Here is a 23,872-nt window from a genome sequence, read left to right as displayed (position 1 = left end):
TCTTTGTATAAAGAAAATTACCAATATAGACCCTCTCCAAAAGAATAGGGTGGGTGTGATTTTTGTCTTCTAATTCTACTCACAGTTCATGCTAAGCCTCACTACTATACTTGTTCTTAAGAAGATAGAAAGACATTGTAATAGTCATCATTTTTCTAAGATAGAAATATGAAAAATAATGTGAATAAAATTAAAACCACATTTTCATAAATAAGTCAGTCATTCAATGAATATTTAAGTACCTATTATGTGGACATTTAAAATTTATCTAATTGCAGTTAAATCAGTAAACAATTGATAATCACCTACTGTTTACTAGATACTGAGAATGTTAACCCCAAAAATGAAATAACCCTTAATCTTAAAAGAACCTGCATTCTATCAGCAGAGATAATGTGTATACGTGTGTGTGTGTATATACACAGACAAAATAGTTAAATACAAGGAAATTAGGGAGGTAGGGCTCTAAATATTGGGAAGGAACAAAAGAAAGGTTTTGTGTAGAATGTAATATTTGAGCTGAATCCTGGGGGAAGAGAAGGATTTTATAAAGCATAGAGAAAGAGAAAATACATTCATGGATGATAACCACTATCCTCTCTCATAAAATGTCTCTTGAAAGCATTGTCAAAGACTGAATGAAAGACCATAGTTTTGGTTAAACTTATTATTTTGATAGCCCATTTCTTAGTGTTGGATTTATTAGATGAAGTACTATTTCATTAGATGAACAAAGGTAGCTAATAGCCCAAATAGTACAAAGTGTTACAAAAGCGCCATTCAAATATTTATGACCTCTCGAATGACATTTTGAGACAGTCCCATATTGTGTTTTGTATTTCAAAAAACAATGTACCAGCTCACAGGCAAGAAAAGTGGTAATTTCTGCAAACTCCAATATTCAGAAACAGTAACTAATACGTGATTTGTTTCTAAATAGATGCAGTGTAATCAAAATTTGTTTTGTCTTTGTTCAACTGAATAATGAGACTTTTCTTAGATTTTACAAGATAGCTAGGCTGACTTTGAGGCACTTAACTTAAAATGAAAAAAGTTAACATTTCAGAGTGGCATGAATTTACTTCATGTTGGGCTGTCTAAATTATATGAAGAAGCCTTTTCCAGTCCTACTTAGTGTTAGTGCTTTTCCTTTACTTATTCTCTCTAACTTATCCTATACAATGCTTATTTTTACGTAGTTTTCGTGGTATTTGCTGCATTAGATTGTATGTTCCTTAAAAGCAGGAATTGTCTTATGATTTTCTTTGTATTATCACCTCTTAGTACAGTATTTATCATACATATTAGGTGCTTAATAAATGTTTGTAGACATGTAATTTAGAATTTAGTAACTTAATTATTTGTGATTGCAAATTGAACCATTCAGCAAAAGAATCAAATGGTTTAGGCAAGTAGCTGGCACAATGAAGAAAGCACTAGAACTGGAATTAAGAAGATCTGAGTTCAAATCCAATTTCAAACACTTATTAATTCTTTGACCCTCGACATGTCACTTAACCTTCATCTTCCTCAGTTAATGGGAATAATAATATCACTTACCTCCTAGGGTTGTTGTAAGGATCAAATAAGATAATAGTTGGTAAAGCATTCAGCACAGTTCCTGGAATATATTGAAGCTTGATAAATGCTTGGTATCTTTCTTCTATAAAAAGCAAAATAAAATAAAAACCCCCCAAAAATTGCTATGTGAGGATGTTGAAACAAAATGTTTAAGATGTCAAATGTTTAACATCAGTGTGCAAAATTTGCCTTGGCCAATCATAGTCTATTGAACTCTCTCATCTTTATAATTCCTTACATTACTAAGTTTTAGAACTTATGTTAATAATAATAAGGGACTTTGGCATTTAACTTAGAGGGCAATCATTGGTAAAATATTGTCTTAAAGAGAGAAAGATTACTCAGTTTAAGTCTTGAAAGCCATAAAAGCTAAAGATATTTTTTTCTAATAAAGGTGATTCTTTACATTGCAAATACTTAAGTGTACACATTATACATGAATATATAATTTAAGACTGGATCATATACATGTGTGTGTATTTAGTTTTATAGACTTTAGTCTGGGTCTCCACATCTCTTCTAGGCTCAAAGTGCAGGGGCTAATCACAGAACTGATCTTTCTACTCAACAGCATGGGGGTTTTCACTTGCTTTGTTTCTGATATGCGATACTTTGCCCCTCCTTAAATAACCTCTGATCCTGGCAGCTCCCTATATGAATGACAAAATTAGTTAAAACATCTGATTGGTCTAAACCATTGCAGCTCAGAACTCCTGAGCTCCAGAGATCTGTCAGAATCAGACTCCCTGCTAGTTGGGATTGTAGGGATACAACTCCAAGATCAACTATTAAAAAATAGGTTTTAAATAAATAAATACATTAAAAAAAAAAAAACTTACTGAGGTATGGTGGAAAAAGTCCTGTATTTGGAACCATAGGCTGGGGCTCCAGCCTCAGCTCTGATACTATGTAGCTATGTGATTTTTATGCAAATTATTGTTTAATCCTCATTTTCTTCATATACATAATGGAAACAATGATACTTGCATACCTCTATAAAAACCAAAGTTGTAGGCAGAAAAGACAATCTCAAAATCAGGAAGATTTGGGTTTAAAAGGCTTACCTCAGATACATAGTGAATGAAAGACCATGAATAAATCATTTAACCTTTCACTGCTTCTAAATATTTCTTTAATATTATAGTTTTTGATCTACATTGGTAGAAGGAGTTTTCATACCAGGAGTTTCTGACACTTACACAATCATAGATCAGGACCAAAACAAACCAAAAAAAAAAAAAAAAAAAAGATTTCCCGACAGTGCAGAGAATGCTCTCATACAGTTTAAAGATGATGGCAAATTTCTTGTTATTATATGCTATTTGAACTTTAGATAGCATTAAGACATACCCAGGTGGCTTAGTAGTCAGGAAGACCTGAATTCACATCTGACCTCAGGCATCATTAGCTCCATGTGATTGGATTAAAATAAGTCACTTAACTTCTGCCTGCCTCAGTTTCCTCAAATGCAATAATAGTATTTATCTCCCAGGCTTCTTGTAAAGCTAAAATGAGATAATCTTTTAAAAACACTTTGCATATCTAAAATGCTATAGGAATAAAAGCTCATTATTATTGGGGCATATTGGGACACCTACGTGGCATAGTAGATAGAATATCAGATCTGGAATCAGGAAGACTAATTTTCATGAGTTCAAACGTTGTTATTACTGTTCAGGTGTTTGAGTTATGTCTGACCCCATTTGGGGTATTCTTGGCAGAAATGCTGGAACTATTTGCCATTTTTTTTCTCCAACACATTTTTATAGATAAAAACTGAAGCAAACAGGGTTAAGTGATTTGTCTAGGGTCACACAGATAGTAAGTGTTTGAGGCCAGATTTGAACTCATGAAGATGAGTCTTTCTGATTCCAGATCTTTAATTAGTAACTGTGTAAACCTGAGCAAGTCACTTAATTCTGTTTACTTCATTTTCCTCATGTGTAAAATGAACTGGAGAAGGAGATGGCACACCATTCCAGTATTTCTGCCAAAGAAACCCCAAATGGGATCATGAAGCATAGGACACAGCTGAACAAAACCAATATTATTAACATTACTATTGTTATTTAATGCCTTAAAATACAGCATTTTCCATTTCCTTACAGAATTCTTTCCTAAAACACCCAGTCAGAAATAAGAATTTCTTACTTAAAATTCTAATAGCACATTGGATGTTTTCTATGTACTATGATGTTGTAATTCCTATTTTAATTATTTGGTATGTGGTCTTATCACTTGGATAAGTTTCAGGTGGATAGGAGCAGTGTTTTATTGAAATTGTATCTCCCTTCTATGTACCTAATAAAGTGTAGTGTACATCAAAGAGGTTAGATAACATTTAAAATGATTTAATTAATTACTATGGATTGAATTAGGGGAGTCATTATAGTAGATCAAGTTTGACTCATGCTGGTTTGAGTGATACTATTTACCTGTGTTCTAAGGTAAGTCTATGATTATAGATCGCAGAGATAAAATATCAACCAAAATTTTCTCACATGAGAGTTCCCTATAGTCATGAAATCACAGATCTAGTTTTTATGTCTATGAATGAAGATCAGAGCAACAAGTGACATGGGGTTTGGCTACTTCACAAGCATTTTTTTTATATTGAAACTTACCAATGGAATGCTGAGAAGCTTTTTAAAAAAAATGAATAATAGATATGGAAATCATTTACCCCTTAATTCAACATATAAGGAATTCAGGCCATTATGCTCTAAGAAACTGTCAAAGATTTTTGAAATCAACTGGTTCACTCATTTCATTTTAAATATAAATAAATAAACTTGAAGAGGTGAAGATATTTTCAAGATCATACTCAAGATCACTTTTTTTTTTCATTTATTTACAAGATAACTAATATTTATGTAGCTCTTTAAGGTTTGCAAAAAGATGTGCAAATATTCTCTCATTTTATCCTCAAAAACAAATAGGTGCTATTATCATTCCCATTTAACAAAGAGGAAACCAAAAAGAGTTTGCAGAGGGTAAAATAGGCATAAACTGTCTAACGCAAATTTTAAACTCAGGATATCTGACTATAAATGTAATGCTCTTTCTTTAACACCACATTATTGTCTTTATTCAGCAAATATTTATTAAATGTCAATTTCAAGGCATTGTTGGTAATATTTGGTTTATAGGATTTAGGTTTAGGCCTTAAGTACTTTATGATATAGAATTATAGATAGCAGTTTTAAAAATAAATATTGTTCTCTTGAGCTCCAGGTTTTATATGAGAAGAATGGAGGAAAAAATGTAGCATTTGAAACCCAAAGATCTACATGTACCTCCCAGTGTCCCTTTATAAATCAGATTATGGGAATACTAAATTTCACAAAAATTAGTATCATTTATGTCAAACAGGGTACCAGAAAAGGCCTTGTATTAGTGTTAGAATATTCTAATAGTGCCTCATTAATCATAAGTGCTCAATACATATACACAGATTATATTATAAAAAAAAAATTAAAGGATTGATTGGGAAAGTAGTAGCTGAGACAGTGGAAGTAAGGACAAAAGAGTACTATACCAGTTAGACCCAAGACAATAGGATGACATAGAATCATTGATTTGCTGCAGTGGACTTTGAATAACTTCGACTTTTTTAAAAAATTAAATGATACTATTCTCTAGATAAGGGATGTCAGACTCAATAGCCTTCAAAACTTCCGTGTACTATATGAACCAAATGAAAATATAATTGGGACATATTTAGCAAAATAAACAAAAATAAAATACAACATAGATCATTTTAATTTATCATTTTTTAAAAATAATTATGACCTCTTGTTGACAGAACCCATGCCTGGGTAATTTTTTACAACATTATCCCTTGCACTCACTTCTGTTCCGACTTTTCCCTTCCTCCCTCTACCCCCTCCCCCAGATGGCAAGCAGTCCTATACATGTTAAATATGTCACAATATATCCTAGATAAAATATATGTGTGCAGAACTGAACATTGTCTTGTTGCACAGGAAGAATTAGATTTAGAAGGTAAAAATAACCCCGGAAGAAAAACAAAAATGCAAACAGTTTACACTCATCTCCCACTGTTCTTTCTTTGGATGTAGCTGCTTCTGTCCATCATTGATCAATTGAAACTGAATTAGAGGTTCTCTTTGTCAAAGAAATTCACTTCCATCAGAATACATCCTCATACAGTATTGTTATTGAGGTATATAATGATCTGCTCATTTCACTTAGCATCAATTCATGTAAGTCTCTCCAAGATTCTCTGTGTTCATCCTGCTGGTTATTTCTTACAGAACAATAATATTTCATAACATTCATATACCACAGTTTATTCAGCCATTCTCCAATTGATGGGCATCCTTTGTTTTCCAGTTTCTAGCCACTACAAACAGGGCTGCCACAAACATTTTGGCCCCATTCTTTAGTATCTCTTTGGGGTATAAGCCCAGTAGTAGCACTGCTGGATCAAAGGGTATGCACAGTTTGATAACTTTATGGGCATAATTCCAGATTGCTCTCCAGAATGGTTGGATTCGTTCACAACTCCACCAGCAATGCATCAGTGTCCCAGTTTTCCCGCATCTCCTCCAATATTCATCATTATTTTTTCCTGTCATTTTAGCCAATCTGACAGGTGTGAAGTGGTATCTCAGAGTTGTCTTAATTTGCATTTCTCTGATCAATAAGGATTTGGAACATTCTTTCATATGAGTGGAAATAGTTTCAATTTCATCCTCTGAAAATTGTCTGTTCATATCCTTTGACCATTTATCAATAGGAAAATGTCTTGATTTCTTATAAATTAGAGTCAATTCTCTATATATTTTGGAAATAAGGCCTTTATCAGAACCTTTCATTGTGAAAATGTTTTCCCAGTTTGTTGCTTCCCTTCTAATCTAGTTTGCATTAGTTTTGTTTGTACAAAGGCTTTTTAATTTGATATAATTAAAATTTTCTATTTTGTGATCAATAATGATCTCTAGTTCATCTTTGGTCACAAATTTCTTCCTCCTCCACAAGTCTGAGAGGTAAACTATCCTATGTTCCTCTAATTTATTTATAATCTCGTTCTTTATGCCTGAATCATGGACCCATTTTGATTTTATCTTGCTATATGGTATTAAGTGTGAGTATATGCCTAATTTCTGCCATACTAATTTCCAGTTTTCCCAGCAGTTTTTGTCAAATAATGAATTCTTATCCCAAAAGTTGGGATCTTTGGGTTTGTCAAACACTAGATTGCTATAGTTGACTATTTTGTCTTGTGAATCATACCTATTCCACTGATCAACTAATCTATTTCTTAGCCAATACCAAATAGTTTTGGTGACTGCTGCTTTATAATACAGTTTTAGATAATTTATCATTTTCTGATTCAATATGTAGCCCCAAAAGATCTGTTTCTATTTCAGTTTGATATTATGGCCCTACATTGTAAAACCATTGAGTTAGAAAAGACCTCTGAAGTCATCTGGTCCAAAGGTGTCAAGCATGTAGCTATGCAACTCCAAACAACACTCCCAATTGCTGCCCCAATGAGATTAAAATATACCTGGGAAATATTTAACAACACAGATAAAATTACATTTTAAACCTAAGTCGATATGTGTCCCACAGGAATCCTTATGTATGGATTACTGGCCCTAATTCTATTTCAATATGATTTAATTGATCTATTTTAGGCTGTTCATTTTTATAATTTGGTATAACCATACACTTATCCAACATTACTTAGGTAGTGAGTTGCAGAATCAGGATTTGAACCCAAGTCCTAGGACAAAATCCAACAGCCTTTCCACTCTACCAAGCAGAAAGAGCCTAGAATAATGAACAAGGCCATCTTTGACATCAGAAAAGTCACGGTTCATGTCTTGCCTCTGATCAATCAATTCCATGTAACTGCTGATATGTCATAATTGCTTGATTATCAAATGAAATAATATCTATAAACTATTTAGCAAATGATTCACATACAGAAGGTAGCATCATCTAAATCAACAAATGATTGTTCTTTTCCCCTTCCCCTCTTACTGTTCCCATAAAGCCCTTTAAAGCTATAAGTTACTGATGACCTGACAATCTGTACTGGCAGAGGGAGTTTCCTTTTGGGGATAACCTGCATTAATGAAATTACATATTTCTGCAAAAGAAAGCTTAGATGAGCAATCTGGAAAGTGAGGGGCATTTGGAGGAAAACTATGTCCTATAAAATGTGTAACTCTAAATCCTCATCATTAAACAAATGGCTTTTTTCCTTCTCTTCACTGGATTTCAGTGTACACACACATTCCTCAGTTTCTGATATCATTTTGATCATCAAATGCCCTACTTCTGAAATGGAAAGCTTAGCTAGTCCTTTCCCTGTTAAGTATAAGAAGCTTTTATTGTTTAAATAAATTAAACCTCTTAATGTGGGCACTGCAGAGTGTAATGAAGCACAGGAGAGGAAGGCTTAAGTGTACCCCTTTGCTGCCTGGAAATGGTGCTGGTGGTTACACACACCAGCACTGAATATGCAGCAAGAGCAGAAATCACAGCCTGATTCCTTTTGTTTTTTTTTTTCTTTCTTCTCTTAATGCTGAAGATGTACAACATGAATCCAGTCACCCACTGAGCATAAGATAAAAACCATCCCTAATCCTCAAGATCATGGTGGGCAGTCAAGTATAGGTGGCACAAGACTCTTAGTGTTTAGATAAAAGCTATTCAGTAGAGTCTTGAAGGTCATCCCTTTCAATTTATTCATGCTCATGAGACCTTCCTTTGGGAATTACATACAGATTCTCTCCTTTTATAACTTGTAGATTTCTAAACAAAACAAATCAAAAATCCTCTTCTGAGTTTTGTGAACATCCAGAAAATTCATAATGTCTAATAAAAAGGAGTTTTATAATAATTCAAGAGCTATATTTGTATATATGCTATGTAAATGCAAACAACAAGAGGGTATTTGATTCACAATAGGAAAGATAGAGTGAGGTTCAGCTTCTTTCAGTAGCCAAAAGAGTAGTAAATATATTTTTATTCTCCTCCCTTTTAAACAAAACCCATCAAAAACTTTATTTCTGCTTATTATATTAAAAGGCTTTCATTAATTACCCATTTATCAGTCATTTGCATTACATAGTAAATTCTAGGCTTTATTGGATATGGAAATCATTTAAAATTTAAGAGACCAAGGATTGCTGTCAAAAAATAAGGAATAAACAGAATATATTACAGAAACATTAAAATGCTGGCATGAAATAATGGAGATTATATGCCTGATTTTCACATTACAGGGAAATTTGCTAAGTGTATGTATGATATAATAACAAACCATTGGCATACAGTTTGAAAATTTAGCTTAATAGAAGTTATCTTGGAAATTATAAAGACTTTCAGTCATTCTTGTGCTTCTGCTTTGTGTTTTAAAGTTCACCCTAGTATGGAGAGAGGGGGAGAGAGAGCGAGAGAGAGAACAAGCTTGCCTGTTATATGGTATTACCTAGAGGTAGAGCTTGAAGGAAGGAAGGAGATTTGAACAGTTAGAGATTAGAGAGTGCAGATAGAAGGAATGAAGACAAAAATGGTGAACAAGGGTAGTTTATTTAGAACACAGAGTAAACAATGAGAAGTATTGTAAATTTGGAAATGTAGCCTCTAGACAGATTGTAGAGGGCCTTGAACATCAGTCAGGATCAAGAATTTATGTTTAAATATCTAGAATCCTGGCCCTACTTTTTCAGAAGCTAGTCTTACTGCATTTCCTTTTTAAGGTTTTCAGGTATCCTGTGGGGAGGTGTAGCTGTCTCTTTTCTTTGTCATCATTCCAAACTCCCAGGGTCTGTGTTTTCTTATTTTTTAATTTTTATTTACCTCAATTACATGCAAAAAGCAATATTTTGGTTATGCAAGAACATAGCATAGGACAAAACATACATAATTTCACTAAAGAAAATTTTCACAATGAGACAATATATCAAAGCTTTGAATATGTAGCCAAAAAGTTTTGAGGGGAAAGAAAGGAAAGTTTTTATGTCTTAACATTTTCATTACTTAAAGAGAAAAAAGATTGAACACATCAACAGGGGATACATTTTATAACAACAGCACTAAGTAGCAAAAAAGCAATAAGCAAAAAAAAAGAAAAGAAAAAAAAATCCCAATGAAACACAAAATAAAAATTCCAAAAGCAAAGAAGTACTAAACAGAATTTTTAAAAATCAAGAAAATGTTGAATTAATCAAGAGTTGTGGGAGCTGAGGTGGCGCAGTGATAGAGCACCAGCCCTGAAAGGATCTGAGTTGAAATCTGGCCTCAGACACTTAACACTTCCTAGCTGTGTGACCCTGGGCAAGTCACTTAAACCTAATTGCCTCAAAAAAAAAACCTAAATAGGAGCTGGATTTTTGAAACAAATTGATAAAAATAGAAAACAATTTAGTTAATATGACCAAAAAGACCAAAAAGAAAGGAAATTCAAATGACTGTAATCCACAGTAAATAAAACTCACAATAAGAGAAAATACAGCAAATAATTTAAAAGTCTAAGTATTTTGCCCAATTACATCAAAGTAAAAACAATAAAAAGGAAAAGATTTATAAAAATATAAAATAAATCAACAGAACAACAAATAGATAATATAAACAACAGATATCGGTAAAACTGCAAACATAATGATCTCCATTGACAAAGACAATAAAAATTGCAGCAAAATAACTGTTTGGGGCAGTGGATAGAATACCAACCTTGGAGTCAAAAAGACCTGTATTCAAATTTGAGCTCACTTGAGCAAGTCACTTAATCTTAGTTTCCTCATCTATAAAATACTGATAATAATGGCACCCCTCTCAGGATTGCTTTGAAGATAAATTTTTATAAAGTAGTAAAGTACAGTGCTTGGCACATAGCAAGTTAATATGGTAGATGGTAGATATTGTCATCAATATCATCATTATTATCAATTTTAAAATAATATGATCAGTTATAAATAGATGCAGAGAATCTTTTGTCAAAATATATTCTTTTTGATTAAAAGAACCAGTTTAAGATTAAATTCATTTTCCTCTTAATCTATTTTGTTGTTCAATCATGTGCTACTCTTCTTGATCCCCATTTTGAGTTTTCTTGCAAAGCTACTGGAACGGGTTGCCATTTCCTTCTTCAGCTTATTTTTGCAGATAAAGAAACTGAGTCTAACAGGGTTAAGTGACTTATCTTGGGTCATACACTTAATAAGTTTAAGAAGTATTTGAACTAAATTTTTCCTCAGTTCAGGGCCAGCATTCTAGTCACTGTGCTACTTAGCTGCCTGGTATATTGTGTAGAATCTCTCTAAAACTAAGACTTAATATTTCTTGCCTTGGAAAAATACTAGACTATTTTAATAAGATCAAGCATAAAGCTATGTAAAGCATAGCTGTTCATATTCAATACTATTATTTGACATATTTTGAGAAATTCTAGCTCTAATATTAAGGAAAAGAAAACTAAGTACTCAAAATAGGGTCTAATGGATTAATTATTTCCTTCAAATGATACATATTGAAATCTATCCAATCATATCTTATTTAATTATTTTTCTTACTTTTCCCCAAAGTCTTTATATGGGGCCTTCTCAATGTGCAGAAGGACTTGGTCTCTTTCTCCTGACAACCTCAAGGTACTTATAAAAGATTCTGACTATGCACTTTTTATGGCTTGCCCTTTCTGTGAGGTTAGCTCATCTTTTCTTCTTAACACACAATTCCCTGAAAACATCCTTTAATTCTCCCTTTGGCCCCTTTTGGTTATATGGTACAATTTGCACACATTTATCATCTGTCTTCTCATTATCCTCTCTATAATACTCATCTTCAGTTCTTTGGGAACAATGGCATTCCACATCTCAATTCCATATATCAACATTAAAAAATAGTATTTAAATGATGGGCTTTTATTTTCATGAAAAAATTGGATTCATTAAGAGAATAAATATTTATCCTGTTGCCCAATTCATTATTCATCTATATTATCTATTCCAAATATATACTGTTGGAGAAGTTCTCTAGGTTTTATCTCTTCCATGCTGAAATATGGACAACAGATACTCTTCATTCTCTTGGTCATTCCTTTCTAGATGGACAGTCTAAACTTTTTTGAATCTTTATTGATCTCTTCCAGGAAGCTTTTCATTATCTTGAAGCTTAATATAATGTTATCCACAAACAAAAAACATTTGTAATACTTCATGATTTACAGAGATCTTTTCTTTTACTTGAACTTAGTCTCCTCCATCATTGTAGTATGTACTTTTGAAGAGCATTTACTTCCTATTTTATGACTCATCTGATTTTTATATGAAGAGAGTTTATTTTTTTCCTATTGTTATATCTTTTAAAAAATCCTGCATGATCTTGATGTATGGGTAGGAAATAACTTGCTATTAAAAAGTTTATAAGCCCTTTTTTGATAACCAAGAAATAATGAATTACACAATATTTTATAATATAATATAACTTTAATTTTATAAAATAATGAACAACACAATATTTTATACTCTAGACTTTAAAGTTAATGTTAAAATGGTAAACATGGTTTTTTTATTGATTATTGCTTATGAAAGTTTGCTTGTTTCTTAGTAATACTCTCATTGACTATACCTTCAATGTGTATATAGATGATTTGTTATATATGGGAAAGAAGTTATACAGATTTGGAGTTAATTATGTTTTAGTCATTTTTATGTATTATCATTTTTGGGCGTGAAAAAGATCTGAGATTTCCTTCTTATCTTTGATATCTTTCCTTCTTCAAATACTCTGTATTACTATTCTAACAGCTAGATTGTGTCTGGAGGAGATCTGTTCTATACTTATTTGGGATAATCTTAGTTTCATTTGTGAGTGTCTATAAATATCTCAGGGACTGTGATGCTAGAATACAAGTATGGTAATTACTCTAAGTTTGATGGACAAAAATCAGTTTACTGAAATGCTTTCTGAGTTAATTTTTTCTTATATTTATACTCTCTTTCTTCATTTTCATCCTTAAGTGGCTCAAATTTTTCATCCATAAGATGAAATAAATATAAAAGGTCACACTTTATTTTAATTAGAGGAGGATGAAAGAATTAGGGGAGAACTTTTTTTCTGTAGCAAATTTCTTTGATATCCATGATATTTGACATGAATATATAAAAATAAAAACTATTCCTTTATAGTTAATAATAAAATATGAATACAAAAGTTCTCCAAAGGAAGGTATATGGGAATATACTCCTAATTACTAATAAGAGAAATGTATTCCATTAATAAATAACATTCTTGTAGGGGCTACAGTAAAAAAAAAAAATAGTAATTCACTATTAATGAAGTTTTGAATTTTTCCAACTATTGTGGAAAGCAATTTGCAACCATATCAAAAAGTCACTAAACTCTACATATCCTTTAACCCCAGAAACACCACTTTTAGGATTATATAACAAAGAAATCAAAGACAAAAAGAAAGAGCTGAGTGTACAAAAATTTTATGGCTGTCCTTTTTTATTATAGCAAAGAACTAGAAAAAAAGTAGGTGGCTATCAATTTGAGTATGACTAAATAAATTAGAATATATACAAATAAGGGAATTTTATTAGATTTAGAGAAACCTAGAAAATTTTGTATGAACTGATGAGAAGTGAAGTGAGAAGAATCAGAAGAATTGTTTCCACAATGACCACAGGATTTGTATATTTCCAAAAAAAATTGATAAATATAAGAACTCTGATCATTAGAGTGACCAATAATAATGACACTAGAAGACATAATGAATAATTCTTGTACTTTCCACCTCTTGGTGGAAGCATGATAAATTGTAGGAAAAAATTAAGCATATATTTTCAGATAAAACCAATAAAATATAAACATATTTTGCTTGATTCTTCTTATTTTTTACAAAGTAGGACTTTTCTTGGGGAGAGAGGAAGCAGAGAATGGGAGGATGGGGATCAGGTATATAGCATGTAATAGAAAAAAAAGGAGAAGAAAACAAGGACTATAAACATAAACATTTTAAAATACACAAACAGCAAAAGGAAGTTCAGAAGTGGACATAGACAGTAGGCAACATTGTTACCACTATATTACATGTATCTATATGTATGTGTGTATATAGATAGATATTTATTTGTATGCTATATATATGTGTATATGTATATATGTATATACATTGCATTGTTTTTATATACATTTACATATATAGATTTACATATATATTAAATTTCTGGTAGCAGAGGTCCAAATTGAAAAGAAAAAAATAGTAGCTAATTTTATAGATTAAAAAGAAAATGACATGAAATTCATCCTCTTTTATGTCATTTATTCTTTGCAGCCTTCATATTATTATTTATATTTATATATTTATATCAGCGTTGGCAATGTGACAATAGTAACCATTACAGATTAGTGAGAGAATTCATTCAGTTACTTACTCTGAATTTAATAAGTGTCACTCATTATAAAAGTGCTTACCTTAAAAAAAAATAAAATAAAAAGTACTTACCTTGATAAAAATAGGTGTCTTCCTGAAAAGTGGTATGTAAGTTGAAATTTTATAAAGCATATCACATTTTAATTTTACTAGAAAAGCTTGATATTTAAAAGAACTTTGCAGTGAATCTCTTTGCAAAGTAAGAAACTCTGAGCATGTGAATAGCTAGGCCCTAATTGACATGTTTTATAAATTTAGATTTTAGTATTTTGTGTTTAGATTTACTAAGGTTGCTGCTATTTTCCAGAAATAAATCTTATTATCTGTGTTGAACATTATTACTTTTTTAATCAATCATTTGATCTACTTTGAAAACCATTTGTAGGTACAGTCAGGATCTTGGACTATATATGTTTGAGGCCAACATCTATCAGAAATTAGGTCAAAATAAATGTCATTAAAATTTTATTGAATTTTTTTGATCAGATAATTCTCTAAGCTATAACAAGCTATTAGGCCTCATGTCACCAGAACTTGTATATTTTCCAAGATAGAAAATGTGCTGCTCCTGAACATACTCTTCTGTTCTGCCCCACCTCCCCTCTCCAATCTCCCCCAAACACACACAAAAATGTATTTCTATGTTTATAACTGGTTCATCACGAGGTGTTAACATTCTGAAGAGTAAGTACAAATGCTATTTACTTAGGAAGACTGAAAGATATGTCAGTCCTTTGAAAGGCTTGTAATTAAATGGTATGAGCTTTGATGTCAGACTTTGAGATTAATATTATATCTTTAAAAGACTCATTTTCATGTGTCACTTGAAAGGAAAAAATATGCCTCCCTTTACAGATAGCTATTGAATGTAGAGAATATTTTTTAAAGTACCTTATTATTACCACTTGACAAGCTATGTTTTACCCATCTATCTCAATTTAGAAAATGTGTACTTTATCTAGTTGGAAGAGAAGATTGAAGCCTCACTAACTTCCCTATGTTTGGTAATGTCCATAATCATTGTTTGGTTACTCCTCTCACAATAAATGTATTTTTACAAATGCTCAAAGATGTTCAATCTTTAAGAGATAATGATGCAGTCTGCAAAAAAGAAGAGTCCAAAAAGATCAGTAAGCCTGGTGAATTTCCAAATATGAGAACTTGTGATTTTTTTCAATATACGATTGTGAGAAATCCTAGTGAGAAATTTCAGTGAGTCTCTGGCATGCCTTTGTGTAAATCTGTTTGCTGAGAACATTGGAATGTTCTCACAGGTATCTGATAGAATCTCAGGAAGCACACAAGAAGAGTCTGCCATTCTTCTGGTGCCTTAATTCATGAGCATCATTTATTGCAGGCCTGTGCTTATCCCAGAAACCTGGCCAGTTCCTGAAGTAAGCATAATTTTCCTAAATGAATAAAGAAATATTATCCTTAGTGGCTCTCTTGTGAGGGAGCATCCTGGACCTAGGGGCTGCTTTGTCTCAAGAATCCCATTATCAAATGAGAATACTTAGCATAGTGACTAGAAAGTACTGTTCAGCCTGCCTAGCAAAGGCTCCCACTGGAAACTCTGAATAGCTGTGACCATGAATCCTCCCAGCTAAGGAATTCAGATGTTGGTACTTCCTCAGAGTGGTGATGATGTATGTTATATGTTGTTTGTGTGTTTGCTAATAGCGTCTTTATATGGTGGTCACTATGTTTGGTAATCTTACATTACCTTTATGCTTTGAGTTTTTTTGCCTTGTTTAAATCAGGATTCTGAGAAGTAATAAACTTACACCCATTCCTTATAAGACTATGCCTGTTGAATACAACAGTCCTAAACCTAGGTTCAATTCCGAACCTAGATTAATCTTACAATGCTATATACTATTTGCATTTTCAATAAAAAGAAGGAAAAAAATGTTTTTAGAAGAACCAAATTAAATCAAATATATAAGCACCAATCTTTGGGGGGGAAAGTTATTTCTAGAATACTTTTTCTTTCCATTTTCTCTTCAGGGATCACATATAGCTGCTGTACTCAGCACTATTTAACTGGAGCCACTGATTTAAAGTTTTCTGTTCATTTTATTAATTATTCCATTTTCTCTACCTACCATTGGAACATTTTCTTCTCTATTTTTTTCTCTTTTTTTTAAACAAAGCCATCTTTTAAAGATCTTTTAAAGGATATTATTATCCTTTCTCTCCTCCTTATTAAGTTATCACCTCTAGTTATTCTAGTCAATTATGACACTGACAAAAAGATTGAGTGGGGATCAGAACTGAGTTGTCCTGTAGAGGACAGACATTTTTAGGTCCAGGGGTACCCTGTGATGGGGATTGTTATGTTGACTGCATAGAAGCCCATTGGTTTAGATTCTTTGTGTTACCGCAGACATTCTTGAGGAATCAAACTGGTTTCAAAACCAAAGTTGAAAAATTGCTTTAAATATAATTTAAAAAAATAAATCTGTGCATTAAAATCATTATTCTGTAAAAGAGTACATCGGTTCTGCCAAAGAGATCGATGACATACAAAAGATCAAGAATTTCTGCATTATATTGTTTTCTATTTCATTCTATTAAAAGAATTGGTGTACAATTAATTTTTGAGAGGATGAAGGAATGCAGAAGATATTGTAATTAGTCCTAATAAGGCTATTAGTCTCTCTCCCCATTGTGAGGCTGTTGGAAGATAGCACATATAATTTAAAGATAGCAAAAGTCTGGAGACTCATGTAGAAGTTGGCCATGTATGGGGCCAATAACTGCTGTATGTCTTAGAAGAATGTAAGAATGGGTCCAACAGTGGCAATATGTGTTAAATAAGAGATTCAAGTGATGAGAACTCTGTGTCAGTGTTTTGTACCACTGACAGTCTGATATTCTTAGGTGTCTTTTTATGTGCATGGGTTTGTATGTATGTGTTTTATTTTCCTTTGTCTTGTGTATTATCCTGGGAAAGATCTTGTGTATTGTCCTATTGTTTGTGGTAATAGAATGAAATCTCTGAAAGGATTCAGAATAATGAAAAGCTCAGTAATAAACATTAAGGTAAACATTGATATGGTACCTAATGTTTACAAATTGCTTTATGCACATTGTCACATTATCTTTGAGTATTTGTAACAAAAAATTTGATCTTCCCAGTTGTAACTGCTGAAGAAGGTAGGTTACAAAATCCATTTCTTCCTGAGTTTGAGCTTAATCCATTAAATTATGATGCTCTTTGATGATTCTTTTTCGGAGAGACAAAATATTGCAACATCTTTTGAGTTCTTCCTCATTTTTTCAATTGTGCATATATTGTACTCTCCAGGACCCTTGCAAGTTTTTAGGACCTTGATGCTTTATTCATGTCTAATTTACCTCCTTAGTTAAAATGCAAGTGTGTTTCCAAGCAATTTTAAAGTTTATATTTTTCTATTAGATGTAAATATTAAGTATAAAGCAAAGTGAGTATGGTGAATTGATTGTGAATATCTTTCTGTTCTCAAATGTAAAGGAGCTGAACATACTGATTCTCCCATTTTAAGGTTTAAATTATATTGAATTTTCTATTCAATTATATTCTGTAGATTGTTTTTTAATCTCTTAATGAATGCTATTCTTATTGCTGAGAATACTTCCTTTCCAAACAATATTTAATAATAAGATTATTATACATTTATATATTGACTTTATTTTAAAAATTACATTGTGGGTTCTCCCTTTTCATTGACAGATTATCTTCCGTAAAATCAGTGATGTGAAAAAAGAAGAAGAGGAACGTCTTCGGCAGAAAAATGAGGTAACCCTCAGTATCCCAGTCGATCACCCTGTCAGGAAGCTTTTCCAGAAATTCAAACAGCAGAAGGAGTTAAGAAATCAAGGGTCAACACAGAGTGATCCAGAAAGAAACCAGCTTCAAGTGGAGAGCCGCTCCTTACAGAATGGGGCTTCTATCACTGGCACCAGTGTGGTTACTGTTTCTCAGATCACACCTATACAGACTTCTCTAGCCTATGTGAAAACTAGTGAGTCCCTAAAACAGAACAACCGAGATGCAATGGAACTAAAGCCAAATGGCAGTACTGACCCAAAGTGTCTCAAAGTCAACAGTCCCATGAGAATGAAAAATGGAAATGGGAAAGGATGGCTGAGACTGAAGAATAATATGGGTGGTCATGAGGAGAAAAAGGAAGACTGGAACAATGTCACAAAGGCTGAATCCATGGGTTTATTGTCTGATGACCCTAAATGCAGTGATTCAGAGACCAGCATGACCAAAAACCCATTAAGGAAAACAGATTCTTGTGACAGTGGAATAACAAAAAGTGATCTCCGTTTAGATAAAGCTGGTGAGACTAGGAGCCCATTGGAGCACAGTCCTATTCAGGCTGATGCAAAACATCCTTTTTATCCCATTCCCGAGCAGGCCTTACAGACAACACTGCAGGAAGTCAAACATGAACTCAAAGATGACATTCACCTGCTAAGCTGCAGAATGACTGCCCTGGAAAAGCAGGTGGCAGAAATTTTGAAACTACTCTCTGAAAAGAATATGCCCCAGATCTCTTCTCCCCAGTCCCAAGTGCCATCTCAAGCACCTCCTCAAATACCCTGTCAGGATATTTTTAGTGTTTCAAGGCCTGAGTCACCCGATTCTGAAAAAGATGAAATCCACTTTTAATATTATATGCATACATATATATTTGTTTATATATTGAAATAGTATATACAGTTATATACGTGTGTATATATAGTATATACATATATATTTTCACTTGCTTTCACTATGACTTGAATATAACAAGGATTTTGATATGTAAATATTGCATGTCCAGCTGGATTCTGGCCTGCCAAAGAAGATGACTATTGACAACCTAGATATTGCTTGTATAATATGCAGTTGACTGCATGCACAATTTATAGTTATTTATAATATATTATATAATAAAAAGGACGATTTTGTTTGTTTAAAAAGGCAATGTACTATTAAAAAAAAAATCAGGGTCCAACCTGCTAGGATTTCCATGAGCATTTTGACCTCAGTCTAGGGTGGGTTCAGTTCTCATTTCTTCATTGTTCTTTTGAGTTTGAATTATAGATTAATACCAATGAGGAAATTAACTTTTTCAAACTGTTAGTCACATTCTATGATATCTCTTCATGTGGTATTTTGTGTACTTTGTGTGGAAGTTTCTATTCCCTATCAGGTCAATCAATTTTGAAAGTCCTCATGAGAGGTCTATGTCAAGTATTAAGGGTAAGGGGGATCGATTGCTATGGAAATTATGCATGAACTACATTTTCTTTCAGCTACTCCTTCCCCCCTTTCTCTTTTCCCATGTTACTTTAGATAATAATCAGAGACAGTCTCACAAGAGAATCCTTGCACACTCTTTCTTAGTGATGTTACCTTCTTTTAAACTGACATCCATAACATGAATACTGGACTATGATTATAGGGTAAGTCATTATAGAAATATTATGTTAGGTAAAGGTTTATCAATATTTACATTAGATAATCTAATTTTCTAAGACTACTACTGGTTTTCCAAAACCAGAATATGATGGCAGAAAATGAAAACAAAATATTTGCATCTCAGATTTAGGTATGAGGATACTAAAAGTGAATATAAAATTATTGGTTGTAATTTTAAAAAATATGTTGGTAATTCACAAAGAGTAGAATTTAGCATGAGACATATTTGTGGTAAGTCCTATTAGTTTGGGAAAAAAATATCTATGGGTAACTTACTTGAAAAGAAGCAAAAAAAAAAAAAAGAGTAGATACTTAAAAATCAAAGATTGTTCAATCAGAGAACTGCTTTTGGGCTGATTTTTCCCCAGTCAAAATTTTCTAAGGATTTTTTCTTTTGTACACTAACTTGGTTCTGCTGCTAAATGAATGAGTGTTGAAAAAATAATCCCCTAAGGCTCTGAACCATTGTCCTCTAATAGGAAGGTAAAAACTTTTAATTTTGTTTGTTTGATTGATTGTGTTTTTTTTTTCCTAGTCACTAATCCTCTTAGAAAGTGCCTATTTTATCTTAAAACAAACAAAACAGAACCAAAAACAAAAGGAACAAATAAACAAACAAAAACAACCAAACTTAACAATATTCACAATGAGCTGCTTATAGTCAGTAACTAAATGAAATGTATATTTATAATTAACATCCTACTAAAATGCAAATTCACTTAAAGGATGCAAAGGAATCTATTAATTTCTTTTTTGACAATGAAACAATGTATTTTAAATAGCTCTGAGAAGTGTGTTTTCCTTTGGGTGCATGCATGAGTTTTCTAAATGTTAGTGGGAATCAGATGTATGTGTCAAGGGGAGAATATGTTCTATTCATATGTATATATGGTGTGTGATTTTATTATCTGATATTAATATGCACACACATGTACATGCATACATATGTTGGGGGCATATGGAATATACACACATATGTGTGAAATATACATATTATAGCACAGAAAAGATGATAGTGGAACCAAAGATGGCAATACTCAAATTTTTATGATCAATCCCTACGTTTGCTCTCCTTCAATCCAACCAAATCTTTCAGCGTCTACAGGCAAAACATTCAGTCAAATATATCATAGTCTAACTTGAGAACTGTAAAGCAGCACTGTAACAGCTAATTTTACACTCAAGTGAAAAAATTGTGTTCCCTATCCTAATGACATGAGGTATTTGGGATAATTGATTAATATTTTACACATTGTTTTCCTCTACCTCCTAGCTTTATGTGCTAGAGGCCAGTACCTAACTTGGTTTATCTTTGTTGCATGTCTCCTATGAAGCAAAGAAATCTACAAATAAAATTGACATGCATTTCACTGGGCCAACCCACTTCTTGTATATGTTCAATATGTGCCTATCTATCCCAAACGTCTCACAAAATTGTAAGATCAGAGGCTATAGGTAATATTTCCATTTTTATATACATAATTTTCATTACTATAAAGGGGGTCTTTAGGTGAAAACATGTTATAATGTTTGCCTATATAGTGTAGACATTATAGAATGAGTTAAATATAACACAGTAAATCATTGTTTTCCAAAAAAGAGATTTCTTTGCTTGTATGATTTGGTTTATACTCTTATAACTTTATCACTTCTCTCATCCTCTCATCGGCAAAGGAAAGGGAATGTAGTGGATGTTCTCTAAGGTTCCTTTACATGTGCTAACATTTTATTAACCTCTAATTCTTTCATGATCTGTGAATCTGGTGTGTATGTGTGTTTCAACTTTGTAGGCGACATGATTGAAATTTTAATAGGAGGAACAAATATGAAATATAATCTGAACTCAGAAATGTGTTCCTTCCCATTTCATGAAATGTTCAACTTCACAAATTAATGCCAGGTTTATATAGTTAATTGTAGTCATGAAACAAAATATCAGAAAACATTCTCTGTCCTTAAATAGAAGGAACCTCATGGTAGTGGAGTATTTTGAGTTCTCAAGCAGATAATGTAGCATCAATTGCTTTTCAGTGAAGCTCTAGGTTTTGCTTCTCAGTCATCTCCTTTCCATGCCTGCATGGCCTAGTCATGGTGCTGGCCGCATGCATTCATTGAACATTGTATATATTGTTTTCCTCTGGGTTTCCAGGAAGGACAATTCCTGCATATTGATCTAACACAAACATAGTAACAGTGAACACTTGCTTTAATAAGTGCAATAATGATAGAAATATTTTCTGTGTTGCCTCACTCAGCACATAAGTGGTCCCTCTCTTTTGGAGGGACCAGATAACTGCATGATTTATTCTACAAAAGCTCTTGGTGCATACAGAAAAATGTTTTGGCTTTTTTAAAAGATATACATATGTGTTTATTTATGTATCTCTTTCTGACCAAGACAGTAATATGAGTAAATATGTGTATTGAAAATTCAAACTTTTCCAAAGCAACTTATACATCTTCAATATTTTTCTAAAATAATGTATATTATTAGTCACCATAACTTGAATGAATAGATAAAACATAATAGTGATGTTTTTAAAATGAAAAAATGAACCAGGTATCACAAATTGATAAGCTTTCTCTGTCTGCAATAGGATATGTTATTAAGATGTGTTCTAATGAGGGATATTGAGAGGGTAAGCAATTGGACCAGAGGTGCATTATGTTAAGAAGATGGGGAAAGGGGTGAACAGAAATATAGAAGAATTTAAAAGTATTGGACATTTTTTTTAAAAATGCAAGAAGTATAAAAGATGCATCAAAACATTAATATCACTTTATAAAATCATTCTTAAGGAGAAGACTGTGTAGCATGATCAAATCCCATTGTTCAAATGTGTGTTTATATTATCTATAATGTTTGTGGAGATAAAGGTGAGAAAAATGAGAAACTTTAGAGTTTTATAGCTTACATAGATTCTATAAGAAGAGATTAAATTGTTCCTTGATTATGCAACACTTTATGAAAGATATTAACTTTGCCAACTTGGGTATCATCTTATTAATTGTCTCCCAGAAATCTAGATCTAAGATTCATTAAATCCAAATGTTTAACTTGAAATCAAGTAGTTTATTCACCTGTGGGATTTGGACCATTTGATTCTTAAAATTAAAAATAAAAATGAATCTCTTTAAGTTAATTTTTCATTTCTGAGTCATATAGCAGGCACTGCTTTTGTAAAGTAAAGAGGCTGGTTCTTGTGAAATGATGGTTTTTCAGTCTAATGGAATCATTTGGCTTGTATTTATGATACACTTGTTTTGATTTTCTTTTGCAAAATTTCGTGTAGGGAACTAGAAAGTTTGTCTAAAATATCTACATTATGCATGGATATTGACTTTTTTTTTTTTTTTGGTTGAATTTTTCTTTTTTTTTTTTTTTTATTTAATAGCCTTTTATTTACAGGATATATACATGGGTAACTTTACAGCATTAACAATTGCCAAACCTCTTGTTCCAATTTTTCACCTCTTACCCCCCCACCCCCTCCCCTAGATGGCAGGATGACCAGTAGATGTTAAATATATTAAAATATAAATTAGATACACAATAAGTATACCTGACCAAAACGTTATTTTGCTGTACAAAAAGAATCAGACTCTGAAATATTGTACAATTAGCTTGTGAAGGAAATCAAAAATGCAGGTGTGCATAAATATAGGGATTGGGAATTCAATGTAATGGTTTTTAGTCATCTCCCAGAGTTCTTTTTCTGGGCATAGCTAGTTCAGTTCATTACTGCTCCATTAGAAATGATTTGGTTGATCTCGTTGCTGAGGATGGCCTGATCCATCAGAACTGGTCATCATCTAGTATTATTGTTGAAGTATATAATGATCTCCTGGTCCTGCTCATTTCACTCAGCATCAGTTCATGTAAGTCTCTCCAGGCCTTTCTGAAATCATCCTGTTGGTCATTTCTTACAGAACAGTAATATTCCATAATATTCATATACCACAATTTATTCAGCCATTCTCCAACTGATGGACATCCATTCAGTTTCCAGTTTTTAGCCACTACAAAAAGGGCTGCCACAAACATTCGTGCACATACAGGTCCCTTTCCCTTCTTTATAATCTCTTTGGGATATAATCCCAGTAGTAACACTGCTGGATCAAAGGGTATGCACAGTTTGATAACTTTTTGAGCATAGTTCCAAAACTCTCCAAAATGGTTGGATTCATTCACAACTCCACCAACAATGCATCAATGTCCCAGTTTTCCCGCATCCCCTCCAACAATCATCATTATTTTTTCCTGTCATCTTAGCCAATCTGACAGGTGTGTAGTGGTATCTTAGAGTTGTCTTAATTTGCATTTCTCTGATTAATAATGACTTGGAGCATCTTTTCATATGACTAGAAATTGTTTCAATTTCTTCATCTGAGAATTGTCTGTTCATATCCTTTGA

At 32.5% G+C, this 23,872-nt stretch overlaps 1 protein-coding gene across 1 annotated transcript in view; it reads left to right on the top strand.

The window, feature by feature from the left end:
- The window catches only part of KCNH5 (potassium voltage-gated channel subfamily H member 5), a 442,192-nt gene extending 419,381 nt beyond the window's left edge, over positions 1–22,811 (top strand). Inside the window, exon 11 of the mRNA XM_031952690.1 lies at positions 17,715–22,811. Within this exon, the coding sequence (XP_031808550.1) occupies positions 17,715–18,662 (948 nt within the window). The 3' untranslated portion in view covers positions 18,663–22,811. The remainder of the gene's footprint in view (positions 1–17,714) is intronic.
- The last annotated feature ends 1,061 nt before the right edge of the window (positions 22,812–23,872 follow it).

Source organism: Sarcophilus harrisii, chromosome 2 (genome assembly GCF_902635505.1).
Source record: "Sarcophilus harrisii chromosome 2, mSarHar1.11, whole genome shotgun sequence".
NCBI lineage: Eukaryota > Metazoa > Chordata > Mammalia > Dasyuromorphia > Dasyuridae > Sarcophilus > Sarcophilus harrisii.
Note: the sequence above shows the minus strand (reverse complement) of the source record. Positions and strands in the feature narration are given on the sequence as shown.